General features: G+C 41.0%; 1 protein-coding gene and 1 long non-coding RNA gene across 3 annotated transcripts in view; one reads left to right on the forward strand and one right to left on the reverse strand.

The window, feature by feature from the left end:
• Window positions 1-2417: 2417 nt before the first annotated feature.
• Window positions 2418-6359, reverse strand: LOC109264397 (uncharacterized). Its single transcript, XR_008416722.1, has 2 exons — window positions 6052-6359; window positions 2418-2679 (listed from the first exon to the last, which is right to left on the reverse strand). It is a non-coding gene; the product is annotated as an uncharacterized LOC109264397 (long non-coding RNA).
• The window catches only part of MCU (mitochondrial calcium uniporter), a 205321-nt gene continuing 192833 nt past the window's right edge, over window positions 6343-18830 (forward strand). Inside the window, exon 1 of one of the 2 annotated variants that reach the window (XM_019444494.2) lies at window positions 6343-6520. In XM_019444494.2, coding sequence (XP_019300039.2) covers window positions 6374-6520 — 147 coding nt within the window. In that variant the 5' untranslated portion in view covers window positions 6343-6373. The remainder of the gene's footprint in view (window positions 6521-18830) is intronic. The other variant, XM_019444493.2, reaches the window with a different exon arrangement.

Consider the following 18830-nt stretch of genomic DNA (forward strand, 5'->3'; position numbering starts at 1 on the left):
AATTTAAATGTTGTGTAAAAGAGACAATCCAAAAAGTACTGATTATCATCTAAATAGATAGCTTAAATTAGTTTGCCAGATTGGCAACACTAACCTAGAAAAGTTCTGTAAGAGAAATATAGTAACATTAATAACTTTGATACAAATTACACTTAGAAGATGACAGAAGGAGCTGTGGCCCAGCCAAGGAGATGAGTCTAATCAAATAGGTCTGATAACCAAGGGGCTGTGGCAGACCTCAACTGTCAAATCAGCTTGCAGCAGGTACCAAAGTACCATGATACAAGGTCAAACAATAAATTATGAGAGTTTAATTTTACTTGGACATTTAATCTCAGAGGAGGCAAAGTTGGCCTTCAAAAGAGTAGAACAGGTGGCTTACAGGGACAGTGGGAGCAGAGTTGGAGGTTGAAAGGTCAGGGCATATTCAGGATTTAGGTAGTAAGTACCTGGAGATTGCTGAAAGAGGGGAGCACTTTACCAATCTGGAATTTTGTTAGAATTTGGTCTTGTCAAAGAATGTTCTTGTGATTTTGGGGGCACTTTTAGATATTCTGGAATGGTGTTCAACTCCATAAGAATGTGTGCCAAATTCCTATGCTGAATTCCTCTAGAGGCGTTGTTTATTTTAGTGCAAAGTTTGTGTGTCCTGCCTCTTTGAGTCACTTCAGATAGAGGAAAAATTCCCGGCTCCAAAGGTCTAGTAAATAGCAAAGGCTGGAGGAAGCCACAGCCAATCCAACACAAAAAGGACACCATTAATATTTGCTGCCAACCTCTCAGATCTTGAGAAACATGAACAAAGACGGTCCTATTTGAACAAACCCTGCCCTTCTCAACTCGGTGTTTTCCTGGTGTTCTGCTCTCGAAAAAAAATTTTTTTATTTAATTTGGTTTTTAAATTTACATCCAAGTTAGCATATAGTGCAACAATGATTTCAGGAGTAGATTCCTTAATGCCCCTTACCCATTGATTTTTTATGATTTTTGCTTCCCTTCCCTTATGTTCATCTGTTTTATATCTTAAAGTCCTCATAGGAGTGAAGTCATATGATGTTTGTCTTTCTCGCACTAACTAATTTTGCTTAGCATAATACCCTTTAGTTCTATCCACGTAGTTGCAAATGGCAAGATTTCATTCTTTTTGATTGCCAAGTAATACTCCATTGTGTGTGTGTGTGTGTGTGTGTGTGTGTGTGTGTGTGTGTGTGTATACACCACATCTTCTTTATCCATTCATCCATCAATGGACATTTGGGCTCTTTCCATACTTAGGCTATTGTCAATAGTGCTGCTATAAACATTGGGGTGCATGTGTCCCTTTGAAACAGCATACCTATATCTCTTGCATAAATACCTAGTAGTGCGATTGCTGAGTTGTAGGGTAGTTCTATTTTTAATTTTTTGAGGAACTTCCATACTGTTTCCCAGAGTGGCTGTACCAGTTTGCATTCCCACCAGCAGTGCAAAAGAGATCCTCTTTCTCCACATCCTCGCCAACATCTGTTTTTACCTGAGTTGTTAATGTTAGCCATTCTGATGAGTGTGAGGTGGTATCTCAATGTGGTTTTGATTTGTATTTGCCTGATGGTGAATGATGTTGAGCATTTTTTCATGTGTCGGTTGGCCATCTGGATGTCTTCTTTGGAGAAGTGTCTATTCATGACTCTTGCCCATTACTTCACTGGATTGTTTGTTTTTTGGGTGTGGAGTTTGAGAAGTTCTTTACAGATTTTAGATACTAACCCTTTATCTGATATGTTGTTTGCAAATATCTTCTCCCATTCTGTTGTTGCCTTTTGGTTTTGCTGATTATTTCTTTTGCTGTGTAGAAGTTTTAATTTTGATGAAGTCCCAGTAGTTCATTTTTGCTTTTGTTTCCCTTGCCTCCAGAGACATGTTGAGTAAGAAGTTGCTGCAGCCAAGATCAAAGAGGTTTTTGCTTGCTTTCTCCTTGAGAATTTTGATGGCTTCCTGTCTTATATTTAGGTCTTTCATCCATTCTGAGTTTATTTTTGTGTATGGTGTAAGAAAGTGGTCCAGGTTCATTCTTCTGCATGTCGCTGTTCAGTTTTCCCAGCACCACTTGCTGAAGAGACTGTCTTTATTCCACTGGATATTCTTTCCTGCTTTGTCAAAGATTAGTTGGCCATACATGTGTGGGTCCATTTCTGGGTTCTCTATTCTGTTCCATTGATCTGAGTGCCTGTTTTTGTGCCAGTACCATACTGTCTTGATGATTACAGCTTTGTAATACAGCTTGCAGTCTGGGATTGTGATGCCTCCTGCTTTGGTTTTCTTTTTCAAGATTGCTTTGGCTATTCAGGGTCTTTTCTGGTTCCGTACAAATTTTAGGATGGTTTGTTCTAGCTCTGTGAAGAATGCTGGTGTTATTTTGATAGGTATTGCACTGAATATGTTTGAAATTTTTTTAATGTTTATTTTTGAGAGAGAGAGAGACCCAGAGTGCGAGTGAGGGAGGGCAGAGAGAGAGAGAGAGAATCAGAATCTGAAGCAGGCTCCAGGCTCTGAGCTGTCCAGCACAGAGTCCAACGTGGGGCTTCAACTCACGAACCGTGAGATCATGACTTGAGCCGAAGTCAGATGCGTAACCCACTGAGCCACCCAGGTGCCCCATGCTCTTGACAGAAGAAAACTTGTAGATTGGATGTTCCTGATCTGAAAGAATATTTGGTTGTAGGGTCACTGAATTACAAAATGAATATGGAGTCAGTCATTCTTTGAAGGTCAGGGCCTGAGGCTCTGGCTACACAAAAATTTTAAGAGATCATATGTAAGTATACCTATGTAAATTATGTATGTAAAGTATGTTCATAATCCAGTGTAAGGTTGCAGTCTATATTAGAGTAAGAGGGATGGGAATATTGGGGGGAGAAAAGTAAAGGGATTAAAAAGTAGGAAGGAAAAAAATGTGTGTTCAGTTTAGCGAAGTGAGACTAGCTGTAGATATAGACGGGAAAAGAGATGTGGTGGGGTTTACGAGTAGTTCAGCCCTTCTCAGCTATGCTCACTAGAAATATTTCTGAACCAGTGAAACTTAAAAAAGACAGAAAAGTTTACAGAAACTAAGAAGTCATGGGAAAGTGAGTGGTAATGATGGAGAGATGACTGCAGATGGGTAGGTGTGGAGAAATGAGAATAATGACATCTGGGAAAATAGTGAACCCCAAATAGCCAGAAAACAGACCTAGGCTGTGATAAATATTTGAAGGTAAAACCCTTTTCTTTTGCTCTCCTTCACAGACTTTTTTTTTCTGTCCATTAAGAATTGCTCATCTTACTTGCATATATAATTCACACCATCTGTGAACCATGAAACACAGCCCCCAGACCTCTAAGCAGATCCCTGTCATGGTTTCTTGCTCACGCAATGAACTGTGTGCAATCACCTATCCTGGCTATTTTGGAATGCTTTTAAGCAAATACTCCATTGAATTGAGTCATAATTGGGAGCTGACTTCAGTGTACGTTTTGTAGGGAGCCTAGTTAGGGTTTCATGCTCCAGGAAATCTGTTCTGATTATTTTTAGCTAAAAAAAGATCAACCTGTTTTAAGGACTGGCACAGAAAAGAACTCTGTAGCCATATAGGTTTCAGTGACCATGTTTTTATAATGGTAAAAATGACATGCAGATGAGAAAATGTTGAACCATTTGAAAGGGTAGCTATCCCCTCAAAAGCCCCCAGAGTTAACATGTTTCTTATTTATTTTTCTAGAAGTCAATATGTACCTGAATTATATAAAATAATAACTTTTAAAAGGCTCATTTGTACTGCATTATTACTTCTTTATAGATGGGACAATTCATTTTGTTAATGGCTACATAATATTCTGTTATAGGGTTCGTCTCTAATTTATTAACCAATTCCCTATTGGAAAACATTTAGGTTTTCTTAAATTTTTTAATTCTCAAAAGTTACAATGTTTTTAAGTTTTCTTTTTGTGTGTGTGTGTGTGGTTACTTTCCCATCTTTAAAAAAAATTTTTTTTTAATCTTTATTTATTTTTGAGAGAGAGACAGAGTGTAAGCAGGGGAGGAGCAGAAAGAGAAAGGGAGACAAAGAATCCAAAGCAGGCTCCACACCCTGAGCTGTCAGCACAGAGCCTGATGCGGGGCTCAAACTCACGAACCATGAGATCATGACCTGAGTCGAAGTCAGATGCTCAACCGACTGAGCCACCCAGGTGCCCCTACTTTACCATCTTTTATAAAAGTATTATAAAAGTGATGAGCATAGCAGGTACTGCATGAATTAACCGTTTCCTGTCATATGTCGTTTCTCTTCGTATATAATTTATTATTTATTTATTTTCTAGGTATGTGGATGCTTTCTGTTGCACTATCTACACTTTCTTGTTATGGGGCCTGGCCAACCAGCTAATGTGAGGTATATCCTTTGCAGCTATGGAAAAGAGATAGCTGAAGAGTGAAGAGATAGTGAGGAGATAATTGATGTTTCTTTCATTTCTAGCTCCGGATTATTAGAACTCGGTTCAGTCAGTGGATCCGCAAATTACACAGCCTACTGGGGGTGCATCAGTGGTTTCATCTTGGTAGATAAAAGATAACCTCTTTTGGTAAATAAGAAGAAAGCTTTTGGTAGCCCCTCTAGTTTCAGGTTTGTGCAGTTAAATAATCTATTTATTGCAAATGCAAATGCAAATGCACAGGACTAAGTCTCAGAACATTCTATCTAGGATGCATATCTAATTTCTATACTTGGAAAAATAGGAGAAAGACAATTCCCATAGAACTTCTCAGAGTATAAGATAGACATGAAGGGGCAATCCTGATTCGTAGCCAGATATGGCAAAGTCACAGAAAATAAAAACAAAACTAAAATCCATGGTTCTCCTTCCTAGTAAGAAGGAGGAAATGGCACAGCTGGGTAAATACATAATATGCAGATGGGATAAATATAGATGGGCCGAAAATGACTGTGAGTGAAGTTGTTCCAGGAATGTCACAGATTTCCAACGAGAGGGATTAGTGTGTGCAGCTGTTGAATGGGGGGCTAATCTCATTCTCGAGCTCTCAGGTTCCACTGTTGGGCAATAAATGCCTTTTGGGTGAGTGGTGTGATAGTCTCACCTGGAGAAGCCAGTCATTTTACTGTTCCAGAGTGGGGTGGAAGGATTAAACAGACCAAAAACTCCACTTCATTATTTAGCAATTCTTGGCCAAACAAGTACTACTTCAGTTAAACTTAAAAAAAAAAAATATTATTAGAACAAGTGATACAATAAAATTGTGTGTGGTGTATTTTTGTTTGTTTGTTTCAGCTTGATCACCTAAGGCTACACTATAAAGATGTTTCCCAAAATTGAGAGCAATACTTTTCATCTGCTTACCAAACTGCTTTCGTGCTTCAGATTTTAAAAAAAATGTGAGGACTAACCAGCTTATAACAACAGATAGTAAGGAAATCTTCTAAGGAAATATTTATTTCACAGTCTTTAATGAGCTTTCATTATGATCTTGCTTCTTGGGGAAATAAATATTTTTTAAGAGAAAGTGATCAACAATTATTCCAAAGTTTTTCCTAATGGCTAGTTTAGCTAAATTCATTGAAGTAACCTTTACATGACTTTTATTACATTACCAACATGTTCTGTTTTCATAGTTTAGTAAGTGCGCACAGGGTCAAAGATAGTAAGAAAATGGAGACTATTGCTTCTGGAGAGTGTAAGAGTATCAGTCTGAAAGATGCTGTAAAAATGAATTGAGTATTTGAAATATACATAGATCTGTTAATTCTCTCTCTTGGCATGTACTCATTCTGGGACTTTGATATCCTCATCATTCTACCTCTCCTATACTATGCCACACATCACGGTCATTAGATCACCCTATGATGTAGGGTTAATTCCAGCATATCCAAATACCATCAGTATGAATGGTAACTCTGGGCGTGCCATTGAGCGTTCCAGCATCCTTAGTTTAATGATTATTTATCTGGTACATATTTTGCCAACTTAGAACACTCACGAAGTACAAAGCTTAGCACAAAGATCCGTTTCCCCAGTTACCTTTATCATAGCTTTATCCTTGGTGAAGATTAGCCAAATCGAATATGCCATCTCTACTGCTGCTATTGTGAGGGGCTCGGATGCCAATTACCGGTTCCTTAGAATTTGCCCGTAATTGACTAGGTCCCACAATAGGTAACTCTGGAAGTGACAGGCAGCCTCAAGTGTGGTTCTCCCGCCTGTCGATTGGGCCTTGCAGGAAGCCCCGCCTCACCAACTCAGCCAAGGGCGGCAGTTGGTCCGGCGCGGGTGAGTGGCGGGCCTTAGCTCCGCCCCGGCCGTCCGCTGCGCTGCCTGGGTCGGCGCCGTTTCCAGTTGAGAGATGGCGGCCGCCGCAGGTAGATCGCTCCTGCTGCTCCTCTCCTCCCGGGGCGGCGGCGGGGGCGTCGGCGGCTGCGGAGCGCTGACTGCCGGCTGCTTCCCCGGGCTGGGCGTCAGCCGCCACCGGCAGCAGCAGCACCACCGGACGGTGAGCGAGCGCGCCCCGAGGCTCCGGGGAGGGCGGGGCGGCGCTGGCGTGTGGGAGCCGCTGGCGGGCAGGCCGCCGGGGCAGCGGGCGAGTTCCCTCAACTCGCTGCCGCTCCCGAGCTTGCCGGGCACCGAGGAGCCGCCGTGCCCTTCAGGCGCCTGCGGCGGCGACCAGGAAGGGAGGGAGGGCGGAGGAAGCCGAGTGGAGGAGGAGGAGGGGCGATGGCGGGGATGTTCCCGCAGGACCCGGGGCACCAGGGCGGGGAAGGGACTTGAACCCTTCTCTGACTCGCACCCGATCTCGGTCCCTCCCTCTTTTTTTTTTTTTTTTTTTTTTTTAAAACAACTCTGCCCCACCGCTCGCGAACTGAGCCCCGTGCAAGTTGTCCCCTTTCCCTCCTCCTCCGGGCGGGTCGGGGTGTCCTGAGTTGCCGCGGCTGCCTGGTGTATGTGTCAGGAGAGTGGCAGTGCCAGCCATGCTTCTGGGAACTGTCTCGGGAGAGCAGCCCAGGACCCCAGCGGGACCGCTCCCTCGTCCTCTCTCGGCCCTTCGGGAACGGGCAAGAAAGGATAATCAAACTTTATCCCCCTCTGTGACTTCCTGCATGTGTGGGCACGGGAAACAGCCCCCTCGCGAAGGATGCTGCATTGCTTCAGGAGGCAAGCTCCATCCTGAGATTCTTAAAGGTCCTCGGTGGTCCTTTTGGAGGGCTGGTTTAGCAGCTTGCTCACGCGTGCCTGAAGAAGGAAGGATGGGCAGCAGGCGGAGGGGACGTGGGTATGGCAAGTTGTTCACAGAGGCAGGGATTTGGTGGTTCAATTAACCAGTTATTGCTGGATTTCATTGGCTGGCAACGAAGGAGAGTTTCTATTTGAACAGCCTTGGGGTGTGTTTGTGAGTGATTGTCATTTCTTTTTTCAGTTACAAGAGATCAACTTGGCATGGAGTTCTTGACCTAACAAGTCAGTGGGTTCTCTTTGCTTGGACTTTCCCAACCCATTTGTGTTGGTCTTTGGCCAAGTGAGAAAGTGTAGGTTTTGTTTCCTAGAGCTAAGTTGTATAGTGTGCTAATGAGAGAATCACTGCAGACAGCCTGCTAGAAGAAACTAGTACCTTGAGATCTCAGCACGTACATCCACCTGTGTTAACAAATACATCCACCTGTCTTCTTGTGATCACATAGCTCTTGAGAGGAAACTGAACTGGAGGTTTTCAGAGAGGATACCCCAAGACTGATGACAACATAAAATCAAGGGTCTGAAAGAGCTATGGAAAGAACTAATGCTCTGGAAATGCAAGATGATATTGTTATTATTAGTCATACGTATGGATCCTGTCTTCATTCTTGTGAAGAAAATTGTACATTTGGCATGCTGACATATTGCTTTGCTGAAGCTTTTGGGTGAGAGCCGAGCTTTTCCACAGTTCAGTTTAGAATCGCATGTTTCATAGCCTCCGTTTATGTGTTTTGTTTTCCTAAAAACATGAAGCCACCCAAAAATCTGATTGCATTCCCCTCTCCCTCAAACTATTTAAAGACTTCTCAAGTTGTCTTTATCCCTGTATTTTGCTAATACGTCTTTTGACTTTGCACAGTTTGTTTTTAAGGCTATTTGGGTGTGGTATTCATTTAGCATTTTTAAATTTGTGCCTTGTATATTTTTCACTATGCGAATCTGTCAGGCTGTGAGTGCCTTCCTTGTGTGGGTACTTCATGAAAGTGTTCTTCTGTGCTATTCTGGGGTGGGTAAAAGTGATGTGCTGAATTTGTAACTGAAAGCACAGTTAAAGTGAAGTGTTATTTCTGAAGGGCTGAAGTGTTATCATGGGAATGTTGACTTGTAAATGAACTTAGAATTGTATGCTTTTGAAAAAAATTGTGTCTGATGATTTAAAATATGTAAACAGGATTTTTTCTTTTTCTACGATTGCTCTGAAGCCACCCTGTATATAGCTGTCTCCATCTGTTATTCTATGATCCCTCACAAGACTCACTTTGAAAGGTATCTCTTGGAGATTTGTTTAACTCTTGACATTTTATGCCTGAAATTGAGGCCCAGAAAAGGGGAGAAACTTGGCCAGAATTGCCCAGCTAACAGGCAGCAGTTTCAGGACCCACCCCAGATATTCTGGCCCTGTTTTTGTGTTCTTCTCATTATAAGGTGTCATTGCTCCTTCATAATCTTTCTCCTCCTTTATAAAACTGACTATCGTTAGGAAAGTATTGGTGTTTTAAAATCCCATGAATGGGAATGCTCCTGTAAGTGGATGTTGTTTGAGGCCAAATGTATTAGGCAACTATGGGAGCAAACAGCTTGCTCTTGTAAAGGTCCCTGAGAGACACTAAGGTTGAATCTTGCCTAGGAGACATCCTGTGCATGTGCAGCAGATGGCACTCTGCATTGGACGACATCACAAGCCCAGCTTGTGCCACTTTTGTTCTGCTGTAGTAGGTACAGTAAATTAGAGCCAGGGGGACATAACCGGTTATGGTGCTGGTTAATTTTTTTACTTGAGAGGCATGTGTTCACAATCTTTTCCAAGTTTACAGAAGGAGTCCAAAACAATACAGTTCAGCTCATTGGCAGATGTGGTTGTGAAGTTATGAAGCATAACTTGTCCCCTCCCCACTTTCTTTTTAAAAAAAATTTTTTTTTTTTAACGTTTATTTATTTTTGAGACAGAGAGAGACAGAGCATGAATGGGGGAGGGTCAGAGAGAGGGAGACACAGAATCTGAAACAGGCTCCAGGCTCCGAGCTGTCAGCACAGAGCCCGACGCGGGGCTCGAACTCACGGATCGCAAGATCATGACCTGAGCCGAAGTCGGCCGCTTAACCGACTGAGCCACCCAGGCGCCCCCCCACTTTCTTTATTAAAAGATCACTCAACTAAGTAAATAGAAATAAGAATGCAGGGGCTTATTCAATATTTTTAGCACCATCTAGTGTAGTTTTTCATTTTCCATGTGAAGAGCCCGTTACTGCTCCCAGCTTGTGGTTGCAACTTAAGACTGATGTAAAATGTTTGTCGCATGCCTTTCTGTGTGGTTAGTGAAGGTGGTTGCTATTTCCAAGGATGGCTCTTTGAGGGGGAACTGCCTTTCATTGTGAGCTGGGTAATTCCTTTGCTAAATCAAATGGTCCCACCTCTGATTATGAAAGCTTGACCGTTGACATTTCCTAGTGGTCAGTGGCTCTGCTGAATTACTAAATCTCTTGCTTAAGTCTGTCATTGGACTGTTATTGTTTGTGACTGTCCCTCTCACTTTTACACATTGTAGTTCTTTAGTGGTCACAACATTTGTGTTTAACCTGATAGTTTTAGCAGAGGTTATATTACCAGACACAGAAGCAAGATGCAAGTCTTTAATTGGGTTTCCCAGAGACATCCCAGCACAAATATTCCACTGTACTTAAGCCAGTGTTCCGAGTATCTATACTAAATGTTTATGCAGTTCTTGCAGCTGAATTTCGGTCTTAATCACTTCTCTAACCTCTAAGGTCCATTTCAGGTTAGAGACTGTGACCTATGACTCCTCTTTGAATCTCACCTCCTCACTTTACCGATGAGGAGACACACCTAATGGGAACTGAGGGAAGTGACTTATTAGGTTATGTTTGTGGTTAATGACATCTGAGATGTCTTTAAATGGAGGTGGATTCAAGAAGTCCTAGTCAGAATCTTAATTTGTGTGATTCCTGGCTCTTAATCCCTTTCTGTTGTTCTCTTCTGCCTTGTCTAAGTTCTGATAGGACTTATTGTTAGCTAATTTAATTATTAGCAGGACACAGATTGACACTGACTTATCTTGTTACCTAAATATTTCATTTGTGGGTGCCTTATCGTATGGGGTGGGTGGGCAGTATTGCCTTTTTGTCTCTCATAGACTCCAGCGCAGTGCTAGGTATATAGGTGACACTCAGATGAGCATTAATTGAATATGCACCCTTTTGTCTGCTTGCAGGTACGATGAAAAGATGTGCTCATTACCACCCCCCCCACCCCCCCACCCCCCCGCCCCGTTTGACTTTTCTAATGGCCTGTTGCCTAGGTAGCCACATTTGGGTAATTGCTTTAACTTTGGTATTGCCAGTACTGTCTTTGATTGTATATTACACTTCTTTATGGTAGACTGATGCACAGAGTTGGTACCTTTCGATGAGTTCTACAGTGATACTTGCTTTCTGCCCAAAGCCCAGCAAAAGTGTGATTAATACCCAGATTATTATGCTTTATGGAACTCTACTCCAAGAGGAAATCTAAATAGAGAATGCAGCGTCAGGAATGGTGCATGTCAAAAAGAACAACAAACTGAACGTACATCGTTTTTGGTTTTGGGGCTGCCTTGTGTTTGAAATCCAGAGTGGTTATGGTCTTCTGCAATAGCACCTCATTGATACCATTGTCTGCTTTTTTGTTTTTGTTTTTTTAAATGTTTATTACTTATTTTGAGAGAGAGAGGAAGAGAGAGAATCCCAAGCAGACTCCACACTCAGTGCTGAGCCTGACATAGCTCAGTCACATGACTGGGAGATGATTTGACCTGGACCAATATCAAGAGTCAGAGACTTAACTGACTGAGCCACCCGGGTGCCCCGCCCCCATTAATACCATTATCTGAATAACTGCAGAGATGTTGCTTTCATTTCTTTTTTATATCCTAGCTTTGTGTCTCTGTGGGTTTTCTTAAAAAATTCTGGTTTATGTGTGTGCTTAAGGACAAGACTATGGGTGTTTTTTTTTTTTTTTGTTTTTTGAGAGAGAGAAAGAGAGAGAGAGAGAGAGAATGCACACAAATGGGGGAGAGACAGAGGGAGAGAGGAACAGAAGATCTGAAGGGGGCTCTGTGCTGAGACCAGCAAACCCGATGCGGGGCTCGAATTCATGAAGTGCAAGATCATGACCTGAGCCAAAGTCTGACACTCAACCAACTGAGCCATCCAGGCGTCCCAGGACAAGACTACCTTTTAAGATCTTGAGATAGCCACCCAACATAACGGAATCCTCTATTCTTTATTTCACTAATTAATACTGTACCATGACTCATGGATATTTTAGAATTACTGGAATAACATGTTATTAGGAAAACTAAGATGTTACCATGGAGGACATGTACTAAAAAGAATCATAGACTTCAGAGCTCAAAAAGACCATAGGTTAAGGAAATAATGCAAGAGTGGTGAAATGGTTTTTTCTTTAGTAGCCCAGCAAGTTACTACAGAGCTGAAAATGGTTCCCCCATCTGCTGGCTTTCTCAATCAGTTCTTTTCCTATGAAATTGCAGGACCGTATGTTTCATTTAAAAGACAATTAAGCCGAGGTTCCTTTTAAAAAGTGAATTAGGAGGGGTGCCTGGCTGATTATGTCAGTAGAGCATCTGAGTCTTGATCCCAGGTAGAACATTTGACTCTTGCTTGATTCCAGTTCAAGCCCCCTATTGGGCATGGAGCCTACTTAAAAAAAAAAAATGAATTGGGGAGAGAAAAAAATCAAAAAATGAAAAGTGAATTGAGACCCTTTCTTTCAGTAAGTGCTTAAACTGAAGCCCAGTCCTGAATAATTATTTCCTGATTTAGGTCAAGCTTGATGATATGTGTTAAAAAACCTGTCCTCTGCAGGTTGAACACAAAAAGAGAAACAATCCATTTAATTATTTCACTGCAGTTTGTTAAATGCTTGCAGTGAGACAGCCTGTGTAACATGAAAGTTGACTTCAAGCAAAGTAATTTTAATGAGTTTAGTGAATTATTGACCCATAAACTGTGTATGGGCTTGAATCTTTTATTTTGATCAAAATATAACTTGGTAGATTACACCACCAACTGGGTCTAGTAGCATGCTGAAACTGAACTTTTTCTAATGCAGTTCTGGAAAAAATGGGAAATATGACATTGCATTTTGACATCTCTTGAAAATAAGTGTCCTTTGCAAAGATTCTTTAAGGACATTGACAATATTTATTAATCAAAAGGGGGGTATTTACCTTTTATACCTTGTTACTAAAGTTTTCAGTCTTTACTATTGTCTATTTTATTGTTCGGGGAACACTTGTAAAAATCACCAGAGAATTGCTGAGAATCCATATGTGTATGAGGCCGTCCAGGGGACAGTCTCCCATGTATAGTCTTGAACTGTACTGCCTTATGGATTACAAGATCCTTTAAACTTCTTTTTTGCCTTCACCTTTTTTGTAATACCTATAATAAGTGGTGTTACAGGATGTTTAAGAGTATTAATATCTGCTTTAAACTTTAGAGAAAGTTAACGTGACTGATAATTTGTCAAATAACTGGAGAGGAAATAGGTTAATGTGAACTACCTGACCTGTATATAGAGGGGTAGATAGAGAAGAAAGCATCTGAGGGCATTGTGTTACCTCATTTAATTCTCACTATAGTCCTGTGAGAGGCATGATTATCCCAGGTTTATAGATGAGGAAATTGAGGATGAGATAGGTTCATTTCTTCCTAAGTGTCATAAACTGTTTCAATGCTAGGGATGCAAAGATGGACTAGACAGATGTTTTGGAGCTGGGATTTATGCGTAGGTCTGGCTGGGTGTCTGTGTAGGGCCCCCTTCCCTTTCATCTTGTCCTTCAGCTGTGTTTCTTTCTCAAGCATCTACTGCAGTTTTCTTCCAAGAGATCTTACCATCTTTCCGGCAACATTTAAGTCTCTTTCTCTACCCTCACCTCCAGGTCTTAGCTAATAAGGGTCTAAGGTATTGCTTCCTTAGGATATTTGTAATTTAGCTAAGGATTCTGGAAAGTCCCACCCATTATTGAGCATTGCTTCTATATCAGACACTTTTATAACTCTTCGGGCAAAATACTACTCCCATTGTAGAGATGAGAAAATGAAGACCTAGTAAGGGTAAGTAACCAGGAGTCATTCAGAAAATATCTGATGAACTGCTGTTTGTAAGATGCTGTGCTGGGAAAGAGTGATATCTCTGAGGTGGTCCTGAGAGGTCACAGTTTGGCTAGGAGACACCGACGAACAAGACTGTAAGTGGCTATGCTCCCCGCCGGCCCGGAGGTTCAGTGGGAGCGTTTAGCTGGAGAAGGCTTCACAGGGGAGGCCTCACTTAAGCTGAAATAGGATGAAATATGATGTGTGGGGGACTGGAAGGGTATAGTCCAGTCTAGGCAGCAGCAACATCTGACATGACTGTATGAGGAAGGAAGATGTATTTGAGAAACGGCCAGTAGTTTGTAAGAACTGGAGTGTGAGCAAGAACAGCCAGAGATTAGGCCAGGCAGTAATAGCGATACCACCAATAATTAACATTTATCAAGTGCACCACGTGTCACACGTGTCACATAGGTAATCTCACTTAATACTTGTGGCACCCTATGGGTAGGTGTTGTTGCTACCCTCGTTTTATAGATAGTGAAGCCGAGTTACCTCAGACTGGTTGATTTGCCCAGGATCACAGCTGGTAAGTGACACTCAGCTAGTAAATGACTTACTCAGGATCATGCAGCGGCGACTGGTATTTCTGGCAAGGAAATGCAAGTGGTCTGGCTCCAGAGCCTGTCTCTTAACTACTGTGCTATGGTGAGGGAATCAGACTGTGAAGGGACTTGTGAAGGAGTTGGAATTTTATTATGTAGGTCAGTGGTTTTTTTTAAACTCAACCCACAGTAGAAATACATTTTATATCATGACCCAGAATGTGCACGTGTGCATAAAAGTAGCAAAAGTTTCATGAAACAATATTTTTACTATGTATGAGGCATACATAGTTTCTATGCTATTTTGTTAAAGAAATACTGGTTGGGACCCACTTAAATTGATTCTACAGTTTAAGCCACAGTTTGGAAAAATACTGCTAGTCAATAGGTGAGCATCTGAAGAATTTCAATTAGGTGAATCACATGATCAGGTTTGTGCTTTTTTTGGAAGGTTAGTTACAATGGCAGCAGTGTGAAGGCCGGATTCGAAAGGATGGGACCAGAAAGCCAAGAGGCCAATAAGGGGTATCTTAATGAACCAGGCAAAAGATGCCTGAATAAGGACAGTATCATTGGGGGTAGAGAAAGGGAATAAAGAGAAGGCAGATTTAGGAAGTAGAATTGTTAGAACTTGGTGATTGGACATAGACTATCACTCAGCTAGTACCAGGTAGAAAGGCAGTTCACTTCAAGGGCTGTCTGATGCTATTAATACTCAGGCCCTGAAACTTTATTTCTGGACCTTTTCTGTGTGTTTCTTTTTACAGTCATGTTAAATATACTTCTTTGTTGTCTTTTCTGTGCCTCTTCTTTTGTATATAAAATGTGCTGACCTGGTTTAATGATTTTAAAATGTATGTATCAAATCCAATGCCTACCTTATCCCATGTTCCTGCCTCCCCTTCCCCACACCATCAGAATCTGAAAGATTTGCACACAGTGTGGAAGGAGTTCACAAAGTGCGATGAGCACTCAGCAAGTCTTCTTTGAGAGTGTGTGTTCTGTGTATGACACTCTTCCAAAGCAGAAACTCTTCACGTTACCTTAATTAATTAGAGGAATGTTTTTGAGTAATTTCCTTTGACTTTGTTCTCTTTAACTTTCCAGTTTTGTAATATTTGTTTACCTTTAGGGAATATTGAGCATTGTATGTATGATGGTCTTTTATCTTTAAAACAAACAAATAAAAACCTAGGCATTCCTAGGCATGAAACCTTTTCTTCGTAAAATTTAGCAACCTCCATTCTTACATTAGAAGCGAAGACAGGAGTTGTGCTTCTGCCATCCGTTTCTCAAGAGGAGTATAAAAATAAAAACATGTAATAATCGAGAACAAGTTATATGGAGTGATTCTCTGTATTTTAATTGACTAGGTACCTTACTGGATCGCTTTATTCGGAAAGCACATATTCTTTGGTCTTCTAGGTATTATAATACAGAGGTAAGTATTTATTTGGTAACTATGACAAGTTTTTAGACACGTTACAATATCTGCTTCACCAGAAGAGACTGTATTTGTCACGTTGTTGGTGAGCCTTTGGAAAACTATGGGACTAAAGGATTGCTATACCATCATAGAATTTTTAATTAGTTTTCTGAGATAGTTAAATAAGAGATGGAAATGGTGTGTGTGTGTGTGTGTGTGTGTTTCAGTCACCAAAATAAAAGTAAGTCACTGTACTTGAAGAGAATTAGGTGCCATGTGATACAATAGAGGTAGGAGTGTGGGTTTTGTTCATTTCTCTTCTGTTAACTTGCTGTTTGACCCTGGGCAAGTGACCTCTTTGGTCTTAATGTTTTGGCCAATTAAATAAGGATGCTTGATCAAATGAGCCTAAGGGGCTTTCTTTTTTAATTTTTTTTTTCAACGTTTTTTATTTATTTTTGGGACAGAGAGAGACAGAGCATGAACGGGGGAGGGGCAGAGAGAGAGGGAGACACAGAATCGGAAACAGGCTCCAGGCTCCGAGCCATCAGCCCAGAGCCTGACGCGGGGCTCGAACTCACGGACCGCGAGATCGTGACCTGGCTGAAGTCGGACGCTTAACCGACTGCGCCACCCAGGCGCCCCCTTAAGGGGCTTTCTAAGACATATGTCACTTTCATATAATACTTTATAAGTAATTTTTATATTTTTCCTTTGGGGAGCTTGTATAAACTCATAAACTCAAGTATAATATATTTGCTTATTCTCACCAGGGTCAAAGGCTTGAAGTGAAGAAAAATCCTTTCCATTTCCTTTTCAGGACAGTTTGTATAATTACTTCTGACATCTTGATGGACAATTTGCCCTGCATTCCTCTTAAACAAGTCATTCTGCCTTTAGTCCCATCCTTCTCTTTTGTCTTCTTTTTCCAATCCAAACTAATGAGGGTGTGGGGGAAGAGGTGAACATGTGGTGGGGAATCCAGAGAGTTGGAGAGACAGGGGAAGGAAAAAAGCAGTTAATGTTGGAATGCTGAGGTAAGACAGACTGTTCTAATAATCTGTTAATTCTGAGTCGTGACCTGCCAGGCTGAAACAGAAAATGTTTCTGTTTTCCTTTGTAATTACACTACAGGAATCCTGAGTGTGGAAACCTCAGGTGATTAGTTGCCCACAGTAGTCTATTCTCCCAAACTCTGTGAGCTGAGCCTAGTGTAGTCAAGAACAGAGACACTCAGCCAGTGTTGGATAAATGAGTCAGTCAGTTGAAAAGTCCAAGAGACCATTGTCTAAATCCTTCAACCCTGTGGATAATGCAGCTGTAGATTCTCTTGTTCTCCATGCCGAGATAATATAGTGATGAGAATCATAGAAATACGAAGAAGAAATTACTTTTCTTTGATTCGGGCAGCAGCAGATCATTTTAAAAGGGTTCACAGATTATGCTGAAACAAGCAGGACTATGGAAAATACTAGGTAAAATAGTGATGGAAAAATATTGTAGTGCTATTGTCTTATAAGTAATTTAAGAAATTGACACATGCGTCTGCCTGGCAAGTATTTGGAGGAAGTAGAGGAGTGGAGGGAAGGGTGAAGGGCTGGGCACTGCAGAAGAGAGCTTGAAAGGAACTATTTGAAAGAGGTGCTGCCAACTCTAGATTCCCTGCATGTATATATTTCCAAAGATGACAGATTTTTGGAGGTGTTTATTTTGGAACTAATCTTCTGTATTTCCATTCTGCCCCCACTGTATCCTGTATCTTGCACTGCCAGAATTCTGCTAGCTGCCATGAAGCAGGGCTGTGGCAAGTGGCCAAGTGTGATAAAACCTATTTTTTTCATTTTAAAACAGAGTATGGATATGAGAATACTTTATGAAGTATTTAAGGATAGATTGAATGGAGTAGGAGAAATAGTAAAAACCTAATGAGAAGATTGAAAGTTTTTTATTTGCGTTTGCTGGAATTTATATTTGTTTGGTAAACGGAAGAATACCAGCTTATGTCTGTCTCTGTCACTTTCTTCTTTCTTGCCCCTCTTTCTCTGACCTTTGGATGCTGGTGTTAGGATAGGTAGGAAAAATGGGTTTTCTGATCATGAAGAGGTGGTAGTGATTTTTTAATTTTTAGTTTTTGAGGGAATCCCAAGGATATGCTCTGTGTGAATGTCTCATTACATGTATGCATGTGAGAAATTGTTTTATTTTTTTCGTTTTTGTTTTAAACCCTCCCCTACCATGAATTTTTTTCTTTTTTTATTTCCAGCTCTGACTTAAGCTTCAAAACAAAACGTTATCTAAACATTGTTGAGGTGGTGAAGCAATCGTGGTCTAACATATTACAGAATTTTAGAATGTTCATTTATTAGAAAATTAAACTGCAGTCAGTATTTTCTTTAATTTTATTTTTTTTAATGTTTATTTTTGAGAGAGAGAAAGAGAGAGAGAGAGAGAGAGAGAGAGAGAGAGAGACAGACAGAGCATCAGCAGGGGAGGAGCAGAGAGAGAGGGAGACCTGAAGCAGGCTCCAGGCTCTGAGCTGTCATCACAGAGCACGATGTTGGGCTCAAACTCCTGAACTGTGAGATCAAGACCTGAGCTGAGGTCGGACGTTTAACCAACTGAGCCACCCAGGTGCCCCAGTGTTTTCTTTAATTTTAGTATCTCATTCTGCATTGACATTTGATTCAGAATAAAATCAAGTTCCCAGCTTGGCTAAGTGCCACAAAGTCGGGTGAGCTTTAAATAGGTAACGACTTTCTTTTTAATGATTGCTAGAGGTTTTAGCAGTAAAAAGGGGAAAATGGAAGGAAACTCTAATAGATTTCTTGCCTAAAAAGAGCATTCTTGGTAAGATTAAAAGTAGAGACAAGCTGAGGCCCTGAGTTAGGGATCTGAAAATCCCATCACAGCCAGTATCAGAAAGTAACAGCACTAGTGGAAGAAGACACAGAAGGTCTCTACTGATGAGGGGCTCGCTTGGAAAGGGCATTCCATCACCAGAGGGTTTTTTTTGGGGGGGGGAGCTTCATAAGAAAACTCTATTCTATTCAGTTAAACATAATGGGAAAAGTCATTTGTTTTTAAAGTATGAAGTATGTCATGTCTATAAAAACATGTAGAATATTTATTTCTTTTAGCTTGAAAAATTAAACACGATAACTATGAAAGCTGCCCCAGGTATCTTTCCTCAGTCCTATTTCTTGTCCTCTCTCCCCAAATTGCCATTCTTTCCAATTTAGTATTTACCATTTCCATGTATGTGTTTCTGCTTTTGCTATATCTGTCAACCTTACATATTACTGTAAATATGTTTTAAGCCTTATTTAGAAGATTGTACACTGTATGTAGTTATACGATTTGTTCTTTTTGCTTAAATACTTTGAAGAATCTGTAGTTGATACGTGTAGTTCTGGCTCATTCATTTTT

The sequence above is a fragment of the Panthera pardus genome, unplaced genomic scaffold (assembly GCF_024362965.1).
Source record: "Panthera pardus isolate Hobbes unplaced genomic scaffold, ASM2436296v1 HiC_scaffold_22, whole genome shotgun sequence".
NCBI lineage: Eukaryota > Metazoa > Chordata > Mammalia > Carnivora > Felidae > Panthera > Panthera pardus.